Source organism: Erpetoichthys calabaricus, chromosome 4 (genome assembly GCF_900747795.2).
Source record: "Erpetoichthys calabaricus chromosome 4, fErpCal1.3, whole genome shotgun sequence".
Classification (NCBI taxonomy): Eukaryota; Metazoa; Chordata; class Cladistia; order Polypteriformes; family Polypteridae; genus Erpetoichthys; species Erpetoichthys calabaricus.
In genome coordinates this window covers 201,624,455-201,646,141 of record NC_041397.2, presented here as the reverse complement: position 1 = coordinate 201,646,141, position 21,687 = coordinate 201,624,455, and the positions used below count along the sequence as shown (strand labels likewise).

Genomic DNA, 21,687 nt, shown 5'->3' with positions numbered 1-21,687 from the left:
ACTGGGACAATGTACAAGTAAAATTTAAGGCCCCCACCACCCCCTCCATGTAATGTTTTGCTATATATTGCCTTTAATTCTTGTAAGTTCTAAGCATTATCCTCTGATGAAGACCCCTGGCAGGGGTTGAAAGCTCAGGAATAAAAAGTACTTTATGATACGTGATTCATTTTTTTCTCCCTTTGTGGATCTCCAGCTGCAAATATATTATATATATATATATATATATATATATATATATATATATATATATATATATATATATATATATATATATACACACACATACATACATACATACATACATATATATGGAACACATTCCTATATAAAAAAAATTCCAATATACATTGTAGCACACCCACTAAATGTGTCAAAACCTTATTAATTAATCTGAACAAACTGAAATGTGAACTGGTGGGAACACATGAATTCTTCTATGCACAAAATTTACCTCAGTTTAATTTAAATAGGATTTTCACACACCACTGCCTGCTGGCAGGATATTATACTTGCAATAACAAGTACCAAGAAAGGAGATTTCTTTTCCCTTTCTAAAATGCATTTTCAAAGGTCTAAAGAATAAAAATAAAAATAAAAAACAAACAGAACTTTACCTTCTAAAATGACCTGTACAAAATCTTGAGCTGACATTTTGCCTTTTCTGGCAAAGCACTGGAATGCGCCCCCATCACTCTTAGCCATTCCTTCCACCATCAGGTTCTCACGATTCCTTCCAAGGATGCGTATATTGCTTCCAGGGTTGATGATCTCGCCATTTCGGTACCAAGATAGTTCATAGTCATCAGATCCTGTTACGCTGCATGACAAGGACACCTGGCTGCCCACACTTCCTTTCACTTTTCGAGGGCTGACCACTGCTCTCAGAAGCTCTGAATACCAAACAGAGTAATTCAAACATATGTATATGTTATCATTGTGAAAGATTAACTAGACATACAGTATGAGCTGAACATCTGCCACAGAAAACTACAAAACAGGCATGCATGTATTTATATCTGATAGTGTGCATTTTGCCTCAGGCAGATTAATTTTCAATTCTCTCAGCTAGCTCATTCAATACTTTTATGAATTCATCATTGCATCAAGTATTGATTTTACCCTGACAGAGGAAAGTACAAAAAAAAAAACAACAACTGCTAGTCCTTCATAGAGAATATTGAACAAATGTTTACCAAAAAATCCTTATATGCAGGAAACTTAAACAAGCTAAATCAATCTGAGAAGTTCTCATTCCAGTGGTTACAAGGCAGCAGTGCTTCCTCCAAAGCAAATATCCTGTTACTTCTCCAACGAGATATATTAAGTACTTTTCTGTATTTTTTACCAAGGGCTAATATTATTGGCAGAAAGTGTGATGCAATGGGAAAGGCTTTGGTAGCCTTGATGGTGCAGACATAGTTCTCAAATGAGCATACATATCCGAGGACAATTCATTAAAAAGCTTGTAATATATGATGTGTGCGTATGTGAAATACTTAACCTGCTGTCCCAGCTAACTTATAGTGATGTCTATGCTGTTTTCACTCATGCCTAATCAAGAACATTCATCTTATTAGATATTGTAGAATGTACCTCGCACTGTTTGAAGGGGTCACAACCTGAAGCTACTGAATTAACTATACTGCCTTATTCCGGAAAGGTGCACTTTGGGTAGGCAATGATTTAGATGAGGTACTGGTCTCTTATTATCACATCCTTAAGTTAGAAAGCCTTGTAATATATGGCATGTACACGAGGAGATGCTTTTCTTCAGCTATCCATCCATCTATTTTTGGGCCTATTTAATTCAATTAAGGGTGGCAAGAGTCAGAACCAAACCTAGTAGTATGCATCATGAAGCAGAAGCCAGCTCTGAATGAGGTTCCAAAATGATTGTATGACACATTCATGCAAGCAGCCACACTCATTCACGATAAATCACTTTATATTAGACTTTGGACATAAACAGGAAATCTAAATACTCATGGAAAGGACTTTTTTAATTGAAGACAGGACTCTTGACCAATGAATGGTGGAAGAGGCATGTATCTTGACATTAAAATGTTACTCCCCTGAATCTTTAGGTCTCCTGTTTATGTCCATGCTGATTATTCCCAGAAGTAACTATTTAAGAATACTTTAGCAAAGGCATCTGTTTTCGCACATTTTGAGCAAGTGACTGGATAACAGACATGTGGTTTATGTCAGCGTTTCCCAAACACTGTGCCGCGGCACATAAGTGTGCCATGAGAAATTATCAGGTGTGCCGTGGAAGATTATCCAATTTCACCTGATTGGTACTCTAAGGCTGCCTGTTTGTTCTGCTGTCACTAGAGGGCAGTACAACTTCTTGCTCCAATTAAGTGGGTTGCCAACTGCCAGTAAAACAGAAGACGACGAAGAAGAAATACGAAAGTACATAGTCATGCTGCGAGTGAGACAACGCCGCAGGTAATAGCGATGGATAAATATTTGAAGAAAAAGTAGTCAATCTGACCTGGGTCCTGGAGAAAATTCTGACCCAGATGAAGGCCCTAACATGAGTAGTGGTCAGAAGAAAGCAAAAAAGGTGAGTTCAAGTCAATACAATGAAAGTTTTCTTGCCTTTGGATTCACTTATACTGGGAACCAACCGAGCCAACTCCGCTATGCCTGGTGTGCGGGGAAAAATTGTCGAACAGTGCCATGGTTCCAAGTAAACTTAAATGCCATCTCCAGACAAAACACCCATCACTTCAAAACAAGAACACGGACTATTTTGTTCAATTGTGTGAACAGACTGAGAAACAGGCAGTGTTAGTGAAGAAAACCACCAAGACGAGTGAGAAAGCTAGCTACCAAGTTGCTGAACTCATCGCTAAATCAAAACAGCCACACACCATAGCAGAAACATTAATACTTCCTGCCTGCAAAATTATCTTAAAAGAGATGATCGGCCCTGGCGCTGTTAAAGAAATAGCCCAAGTCCCTCTCTCAAATAATACAATTTCCAGACGTATTGAAGACATGTCTGCTGACATTGGAAAGATAGTTTTGGAAAAGTTGCGCATTAGTGGCAAATTTGCATTGCAAATCGATGAATCTATGGATATCAGTGGACATGCACAACTTATTGCAAATGGGTGCTTTGTACTTGGAGACATCATCAGAGAAAACTTTCTGCTTTGCAAGGAATTGCAAGAAAGAACAACAGGAGAGGAAATTTTTCGAGTTGTGTCAGAGTACCTTGAACAAGGAGGACTGAAGTGGCAAAACTGCATAAGCGTTTGCACCGATGGAGCAGCTGCCATGCTCAGGCACACCAAAGGATTTGTAAACAGAGTAAAAGAGCAACATCCAGATGTCATTGCGACGCATTGTTTTCTGCACCGGGAAACACTCGTTGCCAAGACATTGCCGGCAGACCTAGCTGCTGTACTGGAAGATGTTGTGCACGTTAAACTTTGTGAAGACGAGACCTTTAAAAAGTCGCATTTTCGCATCACTGTGTGAGGAAATGGGAGCGCAACAAAGTGTTACTGCTCCACACGGAGGTCCGGTGGCTGTCCCATGGCAAAGTTTTAGCCCGTGTGTATGAGCTGCGGGAGGAACTTAAAGTGTTTTTGACAAATCAGAAATATGATGACGCTAAGTTGTTCTCAAGTGACGAGTGGTGTGCAAGACTGGCATATCTGGCAGATATACAGTAATCCCTCCTCGATCGCGGGGGTTGTGTTCCAGAACCCCCTGCGAAAGGTGAAAATCCGCGAAGTAGAAACCATATGTTTATATGGTTATTTTTATATTGTCATGCTTGGGTCACAGATTTGCACAGAAACACAGGAGGTTGTAGAGAGACAGGAACTTTATTCAAACACTGCAAACAAACATTTGTCTCTTTTTCAAAAGTTTAAACTGTGCTCCATGACAAGACAGAGATGACAGTTCCGCCTCACAATTAAAAGAATGCAAACATATCTTCCTCTTCAAAGGAGTGCGCGTCAGGAGCAGAGAATGTCAGAGAGAGAGAGAAAAGCAAACAAATCAATAGGGCTGTTTGGCTTTTAAGTATGAGAAGCACCGCCGCACAAAGCAGTTGCAAGGAAGGCAGCAGCTCACACCCCCTCCGTCAGGAGCAGAGAATGTCAGAGAGAAAATCAATACGTGCCCTTCGAGCTTTTAAGTATGCGAAGCACCGTGCGGGAAGCATGTCGCTTCACGAAGCAGCTGCACAGAAGGGAGCAACGTGAAGGTAATCTTTCAGCATTTTTAGACGAGCGTCCGTATCGTCTAGGTTTGCGAACAGCCCCCCTGCTCACACCCCCTCCATCAGGAGCAAAGAATGTCAGAGCAAGAGAGAGAGAGAGAAAAGTAAAAATCAATACGTGCTGTTTGATCTTTTAAGTATGCGAAGCACCGTGCAGGAAGCATATCGCTTGATAAAGCAGCCATATGTAAGCCCAGCAAAGAAGAGAGCAATGTGAAGGTAATCTTTCAGCGTTTTTTTGAGGAGCGGCCGTATCTTCTAGGGGTGCGAAGAGCCCCCGTGCTCACAATATATTTGAGGAGTTTTATTTAATACGTAATACGCGCTCTGGTTGGGTAGCTTCTCAGCCATCTGCCAATAGCGTCCCTTGTATGAAATCAACTGGGCAAACCAACTGAGGAAGCATGTAGCAGAAATTAAAAGACCCATTGTCCGCAGAAATCTGCGAACCAGCAAAAAATCTGCGATATATATTTAAATATACTTACATATAAAATCCGCGATAGAGTGAAGCCGCGAAAGTCGAAGCGCGACATAGCGCGGGATTACTGTATTTCAACATCTGAATGACCTGAACACATGAATGCAAGGCCGAAATGAAAACCTGCTCGCAAGCACAGATAAAATAAAGGGAATTTTTTCAAAGGTGCAGCTCTGGAAACAACATGTCCAAAGTGCCAACCTTAACATGTTCCCACACACCCAGAAATGGCAGGGTGTCAACAGTGCTGCACTGTGTGAGACAACAGGTAAACATCTGCAAAGTCTTGAACAGAAGTTGTCATGTTATTTCCCTTCACTTTCCACTGATTGCCTTGACTGGGTTAGGAACCCATACAGCTCAACTGCAGTTGAAAAGGACATGACTTTGCAGGAGCAGGAAGAAATAACTGAACTGAGACAAAATCGTGGTCTAAAACTGAACTTTGCTGATCTACCTTTGGACAGTTTTTGGCTGACTGCTGCAAAGGAGTTCCCCATTCTGGCAAACAAAGCTATTTCAGTTCTGCTCCCTTTCTCCACAACCTATCTATGCGAGGTGGGCTTCTCAAGCATGACTGTTATAAAGACGAAAAAAAGAGAGACTCAGAGCTGTTGAGGAAGATCTTCGTGTGTGTCTTTCTTCAATTCCTGCAAGAATATCAGCTTTGTGTTCAACTAAACAGGCCCAGGTTTCACACTGAGTAAGTAAATTGAGTAAATTGAGACTAAATTTTAATTATATTTCAATAAATATACTTTTTGTGACATTTTTGTTTGGTGGTGTGCCTTGTGATTTTTCTAATGTGAAATATGTGCAATGGCTCAAAGAGGTTGGGAAACACTGGTTTATGTGACACAGGTAACGTGAAATTTTTCTTTTCCTCACAGATGTTTATCACATTGTTTGATATTGATTTCTATTATGTCTCAAATTTCACTCTCTTTATTCTGCATGAAAATTATATATTAATATATATATTATTATATGTTAATTTTGTTATTGCTTTTAAAGTTACTAGAAATTTTATTCTGCAGCTGGTGCTCATGGTTCATTATATCACAGTGGAAAATACAATTATTACCTGCTGTCACAAGTCTTTTAAATCTTCTTAGTTTAGATTTCATAGGCAAAGGGTTTTTATGAGTGTATACAGAAGAAAATATGGATGCGAGATAAAACCGGAGTATATTCAGTATTTTCACAGAAGTTTTTTGTTTGTTGTTTTTAAGACAGATAAGGCATGTGTGTGAGATAAGAGTTAGCATTGCTTGCAAAATTTCAAAATTCCTATTATCGGTTTCCTAGTATTTGTTTTCATCAATCAACAAAATGCAGTGAATGAACAAAAGAGAAATCTGAATCAAATCAGTATTTGGTGTGACCACCCTTTGCCTTCAAAACAGCATCAATTCTTCTAGGTACACTTGCACACAGTTATTGAAGGAACTCGGCTGGTAGGTTGTTCCAAACATCTTGGAGAACTAACCACAGATCTTCTGTGGATGTAGGCTTCCTCAGATCCTTCTGTCTCTTCATGTAATCCCAGACACACTCGATGTGGAGATCAGGGCTCTGTGGGGCCATACCATCACTTCCAGGACCTCTTGTTCTTCTTTACGCTGAAGAAAGTTCTTAATGACTTTGGCTGTATGTTTGGGGCCGTTGTCCTGCTGCAGAATAAATTTGGGGCCAATCATATGCCTCCCTGATGGTATTGCATAATGGATAAGTATCTGCCTGTATTTCTCAGCATTGAGAACACCATTAATCCTGACCAAATCTGCAACTTCATTTGCAGAAATGCAGCCCCAAACGTTCAAGGAACCTCCATCATGCTTCACTGTTGCCTGCAGATACTCATTATTGTACTGCTCTCCAGCCCTTCGACGAACAAACTGCCTTCTGCTACAGCCAAATAATTCAAATTTTGACTCATCAGTCCAGAGCACCTTCTGCCATTTTTCTGCACCCCAGTTCCTATGTTTTCTTGCATACTTGAGTCGCTTAGCCTTGTTTCCACGTAGGAGGTATGGCTTTTTGGCTGCAACTCTTCCATGAAGACCACTTCTGGCCAGACTTCTCCGGACAGTAGATGGGTGTACCTGGGTCCCACTGGTTTCTGCAAGTCCTGAGCTGATGGCACTGCTGGACATCTTCTGATTTCGAAGGGTAATAAGCTTGATGTGTCTTTCATCTGCTGCACTAAGTTTCCTTGGCTGACCACTGCGTCTACGATCCTCAACGTTGCCCATTTCTTTGTGCTTCTTCAAAAGAGCTTGAACAGCACATCTTGAAACCCCAGTCTGCTTTGAAATCTTTGTCTGGGAGAGACCTTGCTGATTCAGTATAACTACTTTGTGTCTTGTTGCTGTGATCAATCTTGCCATGACATGAAACTGTCTTCCACAACCTCACCTTGGTAGCAGAGTCTGGCTGTTCCTCACCCAGTTTTAAGCCTCCTACACAGCTGTTTCTGTCTCAGTTAATGACTGTGTTTCAACCTACGTGTGACATTGACGATCATTAGCACCTGTTTGTTATAATTGGTTGATCATACACTGGACTATAATCCTACAAAATCCCTGACTTTGTGCAAGTGTACCTATAAGAATTGATGCTGGTTTGAAGGCAAAAGGTAGTAACACCAAATATTGATTTGATTTAGATTTTTCTTTTGTTCGCTCACTTTGCATTTTGTAAATTGATAACAATAAACAATCATTTATATTTCTGAAAGCATTCTTTGTTTACAGCATTTTTTCACACCTGCCTGAAACATTTGCACAGAACTATATATACACTAAATATATATATGTATATATATATATATATATATATATGTTACTTATTTCAACAGGTATCCAAATTTTGATTCCAGGCTTGAGTTTGGTTGACTTCCAATGTGGGAAATATATATATGGCAGCACAGTAGCGCAGTGGAGTTTGTATGTTCTCCCCGTGTCTGCATGGGTTTCCTCCCACAGTCCAAAGACATGCAGGTTAGGTGCATTGGCGATTCTAAATTGTCCCTAGTGTGTGCTTGGTGTGTGGGTGTGTGCCATGTGGTGGGTTGGTGCCCTGCCTGGGGTTTGTTTCCTGCCTTGCACCCTGTATTGGCTGGGATTGGCTCCAGCAGACCCCGTGACCCTGTAGTTAGGATATAGCGGGTTGGATAATGGATGGATTTATATACATACACACACACACACACATATACTACGGGGTTCCCTCTGCTCGCTTTGCTCGCCAGGCATTTTGTATCTCTGCCGCTCGCATTGTGAAGAGGGGGGCTGAATGCACCCCAAGGAGATGCGGTTGCTCTTCCGAAACTCCCTCTTAAACAGTGATACAATGGGATACAGACAGTTTTCTTTTTTTTACCTTCTCTTTGCTGGATTGCTGCTGCTGCTGTGTCACGTGATCTGCATCTTGCGTGGCACTTCGAACATTTAAAAGCCTATACAGCAGCTGTCCTACTCTTTGTGTTTTATTTCCGGCCCTGGGCGTGGTTAAATCTTTTGGCATAATCTAACAACAGCACATTAAAGTTCGATAAATTCTGAAAAGAATGATACAAACATATATACGTAGATTTTAAAATAAGCCCAATTTAAAGCGTGACAAAAAACGTGCCATAAAAACGTCACCGTTGCACTTTTAGGCTTAGGATCTTTATATATATATAGCGAGAGAGAGTAGATATAAATATATATATTCTCTGTTTGACGAAATACCGAACTTGATTGCTAGGAAAACAGAGTGACTGGTGATGCGACTCAGAAAGAGTTTCACATGCAATGTGAAAAAAGTTTCTGCCGACAATATTTTTTCACATTACTCTGCATGGCAAATAAGCTGCTTGTCCAAAATACCAACCTTCTCTGTATTTGAACTGTAAACAAAATGAGATGGTAGCTGCTAGCCCGCTGTGAAAGACCACAAAAGGTAATAAGACAGGCATTGATAAAGTGCAGAGGCAATGAGAAAATCACACACAGCAAAACAAAAGTGAATATTGTGCACCCATTTTTGGTGCATAAGCTGGTATGACTGCAAAAATGATAGTGGAGAGCTGATGCTGACAGTATTATACACAGTCCATCATGCTGTCTACCATTTACCTATATAATCCGTGAAATATGCAAGTAATGCTGTAATATAGAAAAAACATCATTTTGATTTAATGTAATACTTTATGCTTTCAGCCGACTGAAAAGCATCATTTTGTTTTTTAGAATGAAATACTTAAGTGGTTTTATGCACATGGAAAGAAACTTTGGGAAGTCGCATGAGTCACAGCATCATTTCATGCCATTTATTTCCCTGGTAGAACAAAGTAGTACAAAATTGGAGAATACACACAATATAAAACAAATTATAAGTGTCAAAATAAAAAAATAATTTCTACTTCATGTATAGTTATATGTGCCCAGCCAATTGAAAGACATTGTTTTGCTTTTCAATAATAAATACTGAAGCTGTTTTCTGTCCCGCAGCTACAAAACACTGGATATGTTTGTTTGGATTAAAAATGCATGATAACATTTAAAGTGAAAATATGTGGTAACGATTTATGCTGTGTGCCAAGAAATCATTTTTATGATCCCTCAACCTTTATTAGACTATGTGTGGCTTTTGGAGGTAGGACAGTAGGGATACTTTATCAGGATGCCAAGCTGATGGGCCATTAGTGAGAAAAAAAGGATAAGGTTGCTACTTGGTGTAGTCATGGTGGTTACAGTGCTGAAAAAATGTATGGCAGTTCTTGTGCTAACTCAGATTATAGCAATCACCCCATGGAAATTTCTTAATAAGACAGCTAATCTTGTTTAATATTGGAAGTGCTACCTTTCTTTATTCCATTGATAGACATAAAAATATACATTTGCATCACAGCTCATGAAAGGATGTGAAAAGAACTTCTACGCTGATGCATGCTGTAATTAAAAATACATTGTAATCAGTGTTTTTATATCAAGTCATTCTCAAATTTCAAATTAGCTAAATTGCTATAAAATGGTTGAAAAGTTAAACTCATGTAACTTCCTTCCTTTGTGCTTCCCAACACATATGAAAACTTCAAGCATTCAGCAGTTACAGAAAATAAACAGTATTTTTCATTTTATTATTTATATTTTATATTACTTTATATTAACGTATACACTGTATTTATATATTTCATATGCATATAAAATGTCACATTTTTGTTTCAAAAAAAGCAACAGTAGTTTTAAGTTTTTTAATATTTTATGTGCATAGACAACACATTTTTCTATTACAACCAGCCAAGGAGGCAATTCAGTTTTACTTACGTTTTATATTGAGATGACCAACAAGCTCAGTGCTCCCATAGTTATTCCACACTTCACAAATATAACTTCCAGTGTCTGTTGGCCGTGTGTTTTCAATCAGCAGTCCTGTGTTTGTTTGTTGAAACCTACTGTCTGGTTCCAGAGGAATTTTGTCCTTTAGCCAACGATACTTGGGGGATGGGTGTCCTGAGGCTTTGCATGGCAGTTCCACCTTTTGTGAGGCCATGGTTTCACGATGGTCAAATCCATCAAGAATAGTTGGCTTTGAATTTACGGGGTCTTTTTTTAAAAAAAAAAAAAAAGAGCAGAAAATATCAATCAGAACAAACAATCTTGCATTGTATCTAATAAGAGGAAAGATGATTTGGCATAACTTAAAATCCTAAGATATTTAAGAAATTCAATATAAAAGTTAAAAAGTCATTATTTCAAATATATTTTGACAAAGTACAACACCAGTTACCAAGAAGAGACCCAGTAAGAAGTACCAGTATTATTAAAATATATTTAATATATAAGTAAGGCACAAACCTTTCAAGATCCAGTCTTTGTACTCAATAATCCAAAAAAGTTGAAACAAAATAGTTCTCATTAAGATCTTCCAATAAATGTGCCACAGGTGACTAGTGTGAAAGTTTTTTTTTTCTTTTTTAAAATTATTGATACTTATTTGTTTTGAAAATTCTCAACTAAATTATCAGCAACAGCCTGTAGTACAGTAGTGGTACAATTGTAAAATTCAGAAATGATACTATCTTGTGACATATAGTATCACAACATGTCAAGGTGTGGTGTGTGTGCCATTGTTACCACTACTACCTAATGTTTAAGACACCAGTAGTTAAAATCTAGCATGGGGCATTCTTTTCTTTTGCAATTATAATATATATAAATTTATAATACATATAAAATGCACAAAGTAAATAATGTATTTCCATTTACTTATGAATGTTGTTTGCCTAAAATAAGCTTGATTAAAGAAGGAAAGAAAAATTTGTATTGTATCTATTATTATACTACAGTGTTTTGGGGTGCCAAACTCCAGTTTTAACACTAGAGTCCTGATGGCAAATCTTTGAACAGTCAAGAGCAGAGAGCCTCTTTGAAGAGAAAGATGTTAGTCCAGGAGAAGCAGGTGCATATTAATCCTGTCTGATTGTTTGACAGTAGAACATAATATATTGAATTTGCATGCATTATCCCAGAAAAATGCCACTTTCGGGACCTAACTGGTAGTAGGGCCCAAACCTTATGTTATCATGCTTGGGGGAGGTTTTGAAGAGATCACATTGCATTCCAAAGGTCCACAAAGATTAATAAGATGGCAGTGAATACTTGTGCTATTTAGAGATGTTTAGGAAACCCTGGATGTTGTCACATGGTCGCCTGGACATTTTTACAGAAAAACCATGTCTAGACAATTAATACACAACTTGATTAAAGTTAACTCAATACAAGATGAAATTAAAATCAGAACTGAATTGAGAAAAGTGTTCCATTTTGGAAAGATGACAGAGAAGCAAGAGACATTGGAAACGTGAAGGGACAAAGAATGCAGAAACCAAGCAAGTTAACAAAATGGGATTCCACCACTAGTAATGGTAGGATCATAAGGGATGGAAGATATTTATTGTTTTGTAAGTTTACTTCCCTGTGGTGGGTTGGCACCCTGCCCAGGATTGTTTCCTGCCTTGTGCCCTGTGTTGGCTGGGATTGGCTCCGGCAGACCCCCGTGACCCTGTGTTCGGATTCAGCGGGTTGGAAAATGGATGGATGGAAGTTTACTTCCTTAATTTCTTAAATCTCTTATTTCGTTACAAAATAATTACGTGTTCAACTAAAAAGAGACTGGATCAGCTAAATCTTTCATTCCAGCTATAATAAAGAAAACCCGAGGTATGGGAATTTTAATACATAAAACAATACCACTTGAGGCAACAGATGTAGGATATGTCCCTGAAAGGTGCTACATCATGGTTGTTAGGAATTTATTCAACCTTTAAGAAATTCTGATAAGCATATATGCACCTAATATTGACATTGGAGAATTTATGCAAAATGTATTTGCACTGGTTCCTAACATGAGTATTCATATAATTTTAATGACGAGAGATTTTAATTGCCTTTTTAAAATACAGACTTGGAAAACAAAGCATGTTGGGCCTGTGATTGAATCTCTTATGTTATTAATTGCTTTATCATATATAAAAATTAATATTTTTTTTCATTGGGTTCAAATCTTTTTTTGCTCTGTTTATCTTCCTTTTGGTTTTCTACTGTTTATTTATAAAGTTTTGAAGTAAACGGTTGTATCTGTTATATTATTATTATTATATATTTGGTTTGAGTAGCATGCCTTTGCAATGTTTTAATTTTTGTGAATAAAGTAAAATATTTCATATAAATATTTATTTAAAAAAGTAAAAAAAAATAAGGTTTGGTTTGTGTTTAATCTAGTCTAACTTTGTTCTTAATTTCGGTTGGCTTCCTATGAACTACTGCAATTTTGCTTGATCATGTTGGAAGATCAAGACTAAAAACAATGATGTCATTTATAGCATACAAATTCAGATGAGTATTATATAAACTAGATGGCCTGATTATTTCATGTAATTTCTCTTCTTCAAGTCAACATAAATTATGCACCTAGCATAGGCACCAATTAGGCCTTAGTTCTACCCTGAGCCCCTCCAAAAGGATTAAAAGTCTGGGAAAAAAGCAAAACTTCTGAAGTGTACTGTAAAATTACCTAGCATGTCACCATTTTCAATTTTTTACATTTCTTTGCTTTACAATTATTCTCAATTGTTAAAGTCTGGCAAAAATAATAAGGTCTTCAAAGTAAAAAAAAGTAACATTTAAATGTGTATTCAAAAACAACTGTTAAAACTATTGGGAGGAACAAAAAAGAATCTTGGCAAACTCATCTTACCTTAGAAAAATAAGACAACACACAACTCTAAGATTAAAGCCTTAAAGTTGGTTCCTAATTGCACCTGCTACATTGCCATCAAAAAATGATTGTCCTCTACCTGGCATTCTCCTTTACTGCATATTCTACATGTTTTTTTCTTTGGTCATTTGTTGCAATTTATTTGGTTTACTTTTTGCTCCTTTTACTAATTTGAATATTATTTTCAATTAGCAGTGGAAAGACTACCCTTTTTGCATTTTTTTACATTGGCACAGTTATATTGTTATTACTTCTGTGGCAACCAAAAATCAAGTGACATACATTACATGACACTGTCAGTCATCCGTGGTATAAAATATTGTGACGCGCAGTTATAAAATCCTACCCAATACTTTAATTTTCTAAGTATTCTTTTTTGGATTTTACTTTTTTTTTCTTTGTATTATTGTAAATTATGGAGTTTTGACTATTCTTCTGCCTCAGCCCTTTCATCTCCCTGTCTGTTGTGATTTGGGGCTTACAACTACAAAAAAAGGACCCCAATCCTTCAAACAGGGTTAAGCCCAAAACTATACTTTAAAGGAAAGAGGAACCATGGCACAAAAATGCTATAATGTTATTTTTTAAAATTTAAGTATACTTAATAAAGAATTTTTAAATGAAAATAGGTTCCACATTAGTTTAAAGAATCAAAAATCAAAACAAAAGTAATTATTTGTCCTTCAAACAAGGAAGATAAACCAAATAAACAACCCCAAATTAAAAATATTAAAATACAAATAAATATTACCAAAAATATAAACAAGAAATGCAAATGTGAACCTACAATAAAAGTAAGTGGTGATGAACAAAATTTGTAGAAAAGAAAATGCATATTTATGAAACAAAAATTGCAAAATAATTTAAAAAAAGACAACAGAATAAACAAAGAGAGGAAAAAGAAATTAAAAGCAGGTAAGAAGCCCTGGCAAAGCAAGGACAAAGCTTGCTTCTTTTCTGTTAGGTACAAACTCATTCTGACATAGACTTACTTATAATGTTTTACCCCACTGATCTAGCTTCATGACCTAGAAACATTTCAAGGTTTGAGACAAATACCACCACATTCTCCTGAAGATTCCTCTAATGGAGAAAAAAACACATTGTCTCTTTGGTGACATGAATATCATTCAAGTCTTTATGAATTCAAACCATCCAAAAACATGACACTAAAATAAGCATTGATGACTACAGACATTATCTTTTTTCAACAAATAAAGAGACAAATGTCAGGCTAAATGCTTTAATGTCATTCCAGAATTCCTGAGAATCATGACAGTGCAGTATAGCAAAACACAAACAAGTGCATATGTTCTTGTCACTGAGCAGTAGTTTCTCAAGTCGGAGTCAGGAACGCTAACATTCCCCAGAATAAGACAGGTCTGCAGAAAATCTGGATATAGTTGAACTGTTCTTTGTGATTTCCAAAGTTATTTTAGATTGATTTTCAATTAATTTCCTGTTTATGTTTTATCAACCTTTGACCATTTCTGTTTTAGTTTTTGTCATTGGTGACTTAAGTTTGTGTTTTGATTGAACTGCTTCAGTTTAGGTTTTTATTCTGCCTTAAAAGAGACCATTCAATGAAGAATAAATGTATATTGTGCACTCATAGTGCAGAAAATGTACAATCATGCAGCAATAAAAAGTGAACAAAACAGTCACAGTCCTCAGTCTCTTTATCTACAGTTTACCTTTGTGAAAGTAGTTGAAATGTGTTGATATATATGTTTTGTCTTTTTACACACTTTCTTTTTACTGTTAGTGTCAAACTCGAAGTATTCCCAGTTCTGTTCAAACCAAATTCTTTCTAGATAGCTGCCAACTTCTATATAAATAAAATTTACTATTATTATTAGTAGTAGTAGTAGTATTTTATGCCCGTTAGACTAAATGGCCATAAAGTGAATGGCCAGTTCATAAATAAGGTTAAAAAGTCAACGGCAAGCTACCAGCAGCTGATTTCTTTAAAAAAATAGAATACATTTTAATTTCTGTTTATTTTAATTAGATTACAATTAATTTGAGTAATCGGCTTTCAGTTTTTGTTAATGAAAATAACCTTCATGGATGACTTAACACCTATATCTATTGGACAGAATTTTAGCAAGATAGCAACTCCTAGGAAGACTGATCATTCTTTGCAACTACATTTGGGTAAAACTTGCCCAGTTTTGATTTAATGGTGACAGATGATTGTATATTTATCTCTATGCTACAGACATTATCATCTTTTTTGGAGGTTTGCAGATATTTGTTTTGATACAAGGGTGCCTTAGGAACCTGTGCAATTAAACTTCACTCTGTGGGTAAAGACCAGTGTTAGTGTGAGGATGGCAAGTCTGACTACACTTTACACAATGTATATAAAAGATCCATCCAATTTCTCAAAACACAATTTATATACTACTACACCCCATTAGTAGATCAGGTGAAATTCGCATAAAAAAGCCATATTTTCATGATGCAGTAAATTAATTGAATTATTTAGTAATTATATTAACAAGGTAAAATGGTAGATTAAATATTGGCTTAAATGACATTAATATATAATAAAGGAACATAAACATTCATTTGAATAATATGATAAAGGAACACAGTACCTTACTTTTTTATTTACTATAACTCAACTAATTATAATATATTACATTACATTAGTAAGATTCAATGATGCTTTAGGTAATGTAATATACATTGTTATAAAAGTGAGTATTCTTAATATTAACTCCTTCCTGGGTTAAAAAAATGAATACAGTAATACTTTACCTGAAACAAAAAGACGAGCACCATTGCTTAGTCTAGTTTCTTCTGTGTATTTGTGTTTTGTGACACAACGGTAGTTATACAATCCATCTTCATTCTGTACATCCAGTATATACAAGGCTCCAGTGGATGTAATGATAAATCTTAATCCTGTAAAGAATGAAAAGAACAAACAAACCAGCAAAGTTAGCATTTTATTTAGCTCTTGCAGAGCTTTTATGTCTTCTACTACATCTTAAATATGTTCTTTGGCAGTAAGATGTTGCAGAACCATGATGGGTAAGCACCAAAACATACTGGGGAAGGTATATGATTATTTCAGAAGTTTGGGTATCCTATGATCACCACTTTAACATGTTACTCTTGCATTGAAAAAACAGGTAGAGTCAAACCAATGCACCTTGGCCCCATGATTAGTAAAATGCAAGACTACAGAACTATCGACAAATACATCCCATAATCAACAATATTTATAGTATGTGCATAAATTTACATTTGAGTAACCTACACCTATACATGCATATATATATATATATATATATATTATATATATATATATATATATATATACACACACATATATATATATATATATATATATATATACACAGTTATCCCTCCCTATATTGCGCTTCGCATTTCGCGGCTTCACTCCATCGCGGATTTTATATGTAAGCATATTTAAATATATATCGCGGATTTTTCGCTGCTTCGCGGGTTTCTGCGGACAATGGGTCTTTTAATTTCTGGTACATGCTTCCTCAGTTGGTTTGCCCAGTTGATTTCATACAAGGGACGCTATTGGCAGATGGCTGAGAAGCTACCCAACTTACTTTTCTCTCTCTCTCTCTCTCTCTCGCTGACTTTTTCTGATCCTGACGTAGGGGGATTGAGCAGGGGGGCTGTTCGCACACCTAGACGATACGGACGCTCGTCTAAAAATGCTGAAAGATTATCTTCACGTTGGCTACCTTCTGTGCAGCTGCTTCGTGAAGCGACATGCTGCCCGGTGCTTCGCATACTTAAAAGCACGAAGGGCACGTATTGATTTTTTTTATCTGTCTCTCTCTCTCTCTCTCTCTCTGTCTGCTCCTGACGGAGGGGGTGTGAGCTGCCACCTTCAACAGCTTTGTGCCGCGGTGCTTCGCATACTTAAAAAGCCAAACAGCCCTATTGATTTGTTTGCTCCTTTGAAGAGGAAGATATGTTTGCATTCTTTTAATTGTGAGACAGAACTGTCATCTCTGTCTTGTCATGGAGCACAGTTTAAACTTTTGAAAAAGAGACAAATGTTTGTTTGCAGTGTTTGAATAACGTTCCTGTCTCTCTACAACCTCCTGTGTTTCTGCGCAAATCTGTGACCCAAGCATGACAATATAAAAATAACCATATAAACATATGGTTTCTACTTCGCGGATTTTCTTATTTCGCGGGTGGCTCTGGAACGCAACCCCCGCGATGGAGGAGGGATTACTGTATATATATATATATCTATATATATATACATACAGTGGTACCTTGAGATACGAGTGCCCCAACGTGCGAGTTTTTTGAGATACGAGCCGTCACTAGGTCAATTTTTTGCCTTGAGTTACAAGCCAAAATTTGAAATACGAGCCATCAAAAAGCTTGTCGCTGCACATTGCGAGGAACTGACGACGAAGGAGTTGACAGAACTACAGACGCAGCAACATACAGAGGTTCTGCAGGAGATCGGTATCGCAGAGGAGGTTACCTCATAAAGTGAGATAAAGGACTTTATGGACTTTATTGAAAAGGAACCCTGAAAAAGTTGCAACTGATCATGCAGCGGCGCTATTTAATGACACTTACCTAACGCGTGACTTTATTGAAAAGTAACACCCTGAAAAAGTTGCAACTGATTGTGCAGTGGCGCTATTTAATGACACTTGCCTAACGCGTGACTTTATTGAAAAGAAACATCCTGAAAAAATTGCAACTGATCGTGCAGCGGCGCTATTTAATGACACTTGCTTAACTCATTTCAGAAACATTCTAAAAGGGAGGACTAAACAAAGCTCCTTGGATAGGTTTCTATTGAAACGCCTTGAGAATGAAAGTGAGTAAAGCGTGGCAAAAAAGAAAAAAAAAAACTAGTGAAGAAGAAAATTAAGTTAAGCAAAAGTGAAAGAAAAAAACATAATACGCTAATCGGCTTCGCCAACATCTGTTTATTTCTTGAGATTCTCTTTTATGTATTAGGTTTTATTTTGTTTGTATACAATATTTGTTCATTATAAATACATTTTTCTTATGTTGAAAACATTTAACAAAAAATTGGGGTGGTTTTGTGGGGGCTGGCATGAATTAATCTCATTTCAATGGAGAAAATTGATTTGAGATACGAGCATTTTGACTTACGAGCTCAGTCACGGAACGAATTAAACTCATATCTCAAGGTACCACTGTATTGTGGAAAGCAGCCCGGACACAGACAGGCAGACATCGTATAATCACCCACCATACGTTTATTATACATTACTAATATTTACACAAGTGCACACAACCCCCAAAATGCCCCCAAAGTCCAGGCCTCACAATGCTTCTCTTTCTGTGGTCCGCCTCCACTCCCCTCCTCCCAGACTTCGTCTCTCGTCCTCTCAACCCTAGCCACTGAACGGAAGGAGGCGGCCCCTTTTATAATCACCCGGATGTGCTCCAGGTGCCTCCCGATAATCTTCCACCAGCACTCCCCAATGTGGCAGAAGTACCGGCTGCATACCCGGAAGCATTCCAGGTGTCCCTGGTCGTCTTCCCCCCCAGCACTTCCGGGTGTGGCGGAAGTGCTGAGGACAAGGGCTCTCCAGGCATTGGGGCACCACCTGGTGGTGACCACGGGCCCCTATAGGGTTGAGCTTCCAAGCTTAGTTCAAGCTTGAGCACACACTGCTCAAAAAAATAAAGGGAACACTTAATCATCACAGTCTAACACCAAGCTTCAGGGATATCAATCTGTCCATTTAGGAAGCATAAGCAATTGTGAGTGAACTTTATCTGTTTTGGTACAAATGAAAGTGACAACAGTTACACTGAATTAGAGACGCAACAGCAAGACAACTCCCAAAACGGGAATTTTTTTGCAGGTGGTGGCCATAGACAATTGCTCTTTCCTTTTCCATTCTGACTGATTCTTCTCAAGTTTTGCTAGTGTCTTTGTCAATACTGGTAGCATAAGGGGGTACATGTAGCCGATTCAGGCTGCACAGATAGTCCAGCTCCTCCAGGATAGCACATCCATATATGCCGTCACAAGAAGGTTTGCTGTGTCTCCCAACACAGTCTTAAGAGCATTGGTGAGATACCAGGAGACAGGCAGGGAACAGGGCCATAAGAATAGTATCAACACAGCAACAGAACCGGTATCTGCTCCTTAGTGTGAGGAAGAACAGCAGAAGTCCTGCCAGAGCCCTACAAAACGACATCTAGGTGGCAACTGAATGGATCCCAACAAGTGTGTAATATGGCTTAGGGCTGGAAAGTTTTTTTTGGCTTGTTTGGTTTTGTTTGTATTCAAATGTTTTTAGCATAAGAAACAACCGATTTTAAAACAGTGAGATATACAGGTGGCAATATATCTATAAATAAATTATCATTCATCTATAATATCTTAACAGCAGTAGAAGCAATGCAACACTTAAATTAGGGTCTTTATACAGTAGTTTCTAACTAGAAATTAGCTGTAGCTGTTGAGTTAGTTTAATTTATAGAGATTTTTAAATAGACTAACATGCATGTTTTTTTCATACTAGTGGTTAAAAATTTACAAATAAACTTTTTCAAATAATCCAGAAAATCTACCTGATTCAGATAAATGTTCTTTTGCTTTCATTTTTACTTTAATAAATAAACATTTACTCTTAAGTGTATATAACAATTCCTGATATGTGGGCGAGATATGTCCTCCTTTAATGCACAGCTCCTCCTGTGTCTAGCAATGTTGTGCAATTCCTTGTGAATTTGCTTATATAACCAAGAATGATGCACTTACAAAAAGTAATCAAAAAATGACTTATGATATGTGATTTTGGGAAGAATGGTTGGATCACATTGATTACTCACACTTTCACATCAATAAATCCATTGGAAATTCTATAAAGCACACATTCAAATTCCAGTAGAGTTGTTTGTGATTAACATATCCCAGATAAAACAGAATTACGATTTTCTCTTTCCTCATTTTTTTCTTTTCTTTGCTCTCAGCTAATATTCTGCCTTTATTCTTCCCCATGAACTCTGCCTGTTACCTTGCAAAGCACTGAAACTTGAAAAGAAATTCTAAATGTATATTTGTTCCATCGGCTTCTGAAAGAGGAGTGCTTTCATTAAAACAGACAGCCTGTCATCCGCGACAAAGGCGAAGTACAGAGCGCGTACGCACATCAAAAGCATTTAGAACTGTGCCACTATGGAGAAAGACACGCGTTTATTGCCCCACTGATCTCTGGGAGTGCTCTGTTCTCTAGGCACACTTAATTTAATCACTCTCACTTTACCTAGGCCAAATCTAATTTCTTCTGACTCTCCTACTTAGCATGCTAAATAATGTCTTGCTTTTAGAAGTGCTACCATATCTTCATTTCATCAAGAGGTTGCATGGAGATATTCATCACCAATCTGTACAAGTTTAAAAGCATAGTTTTTATTATTTGCACTTGTCTATTCTAGTGATGATGCACAGTATGTCTAACATTTACTGCAGTTAACTCTTTTTATAAAGGAGCCCCACTTTGTGTTGACCATATAAAGTTCTTAATATTCATGAGTTGCTTATATTCTCAAAATACACAAAACTGAATAGTTAATGCTGAGAAACATAATTCCAATTTAGCAGCAATTGTACAATAGTTTTGTACATGTTCCAGCTGAATTTAAAAAGTGAGTTTTGGAACATTTTAACTCCTCCTCATCATTGCTTTCACTAACCTTTTCCTGATGAGGGTTGTGGTAGCTAACCTGGCTGCCTTATCCCTAGAAATGTTCTATGCAAGATATGGAATAGTGAAGCATATGTATATCATATTGAATTTATTTTGGTGCCATCATCATTCGAAACAAGCAAGCTCAATCATTTAAATTGATATTCTTATGAAACTCCACAGTCAACTAACATTCAGAATTCTGAAGATGCTGTTGGTATTTTGATTGAAATTATTCCACTGCAACTATCAAAGTCAAACTTTCATTTCACTTTCAGTCCCCCCCCCCCCCAAAAAAAAAACAGTGCAATAACAAGCAAAATTTGGTATTAGAAAATCAGTCAGATACTTACTATAGTTACTTCTCATTATGCTATTAATAATTGGCTCAAACAAAACAAAATATGATTGTATCTTTGACTTCCTCCAGCACTCACCTTCCTTAACAGATGTATGTATTGGAACAACCTGAGATGTGGTAGAGCAAGGGCTAACACACAGCAATGATTAATGGCACATGGAAGGACCATTATTAGATCTTTTCTGAAGGGGACCTAGGCTAACTTCTGATGATGACCACAGGAGATGGTCAGTGAAGTACTTAAATCCTCTCAGGGGATTTACCATGCTTGTAAGCTCTTCTCACTGTGCTGTCTGTCTTCTCATGATCATATTCATTGAAGCTTCTTTTATGTCAGTCCAGCATTTATGGCTATGCCCCCTGCAGATTCACACATGCCAGATTATTTACATATTTTAATGCAAAATTAACACACTATATTTGGAAAATGACAGTTACCGTATTATGACATGAAGCTGAAATGACTTACTAAACAAACAACAGAGATTAGAAATGAAAATAACATACAAAAATGTTGAGAAATTGCCACAGAAAATTTTTGCTAATACTCTGAAAGCTGTTTTTATTCCTTTCTACAGCACTGGTATGAATTGGGCAAATAAGCACACACACTGCAAGTTAAAAAAAA

The 21,687-nt window shown here is 37.1% G+C and overlaps 1 protein-coding gene across 2 annotated transcripts in view; it reads right to left on the bottom strand.

The window, feature by feature from the left end:
* dscamb (Down syndrome cell adhesion molecule b) overlaps positions 1-21,687 on the bottom strand; it is a 681,084-nt gene that overhangs the window by 261,110 nt on the left and 398,287 nt on the right. For both annotated transcript variants that reach the window (XM_028800188.2, XM_028800187.2), the window contains exons 4-6: positions 15,765-15,911; positions 10,046-10,324; positions 618-893 (exon numbers count right to left, since the gene is read on the bottom strand). In XM_028800188.2, coding sequence (XP_028656021.1) covers positions 618-893; positions 10,046-10,324; positions 15,765-15,911 — 702 coding nt within the window. The remainder of the gene's footprint in view (positions 1-617; positions 894-10,045; positions 10,325-15,764; positions 15,912-21,687) is intronic.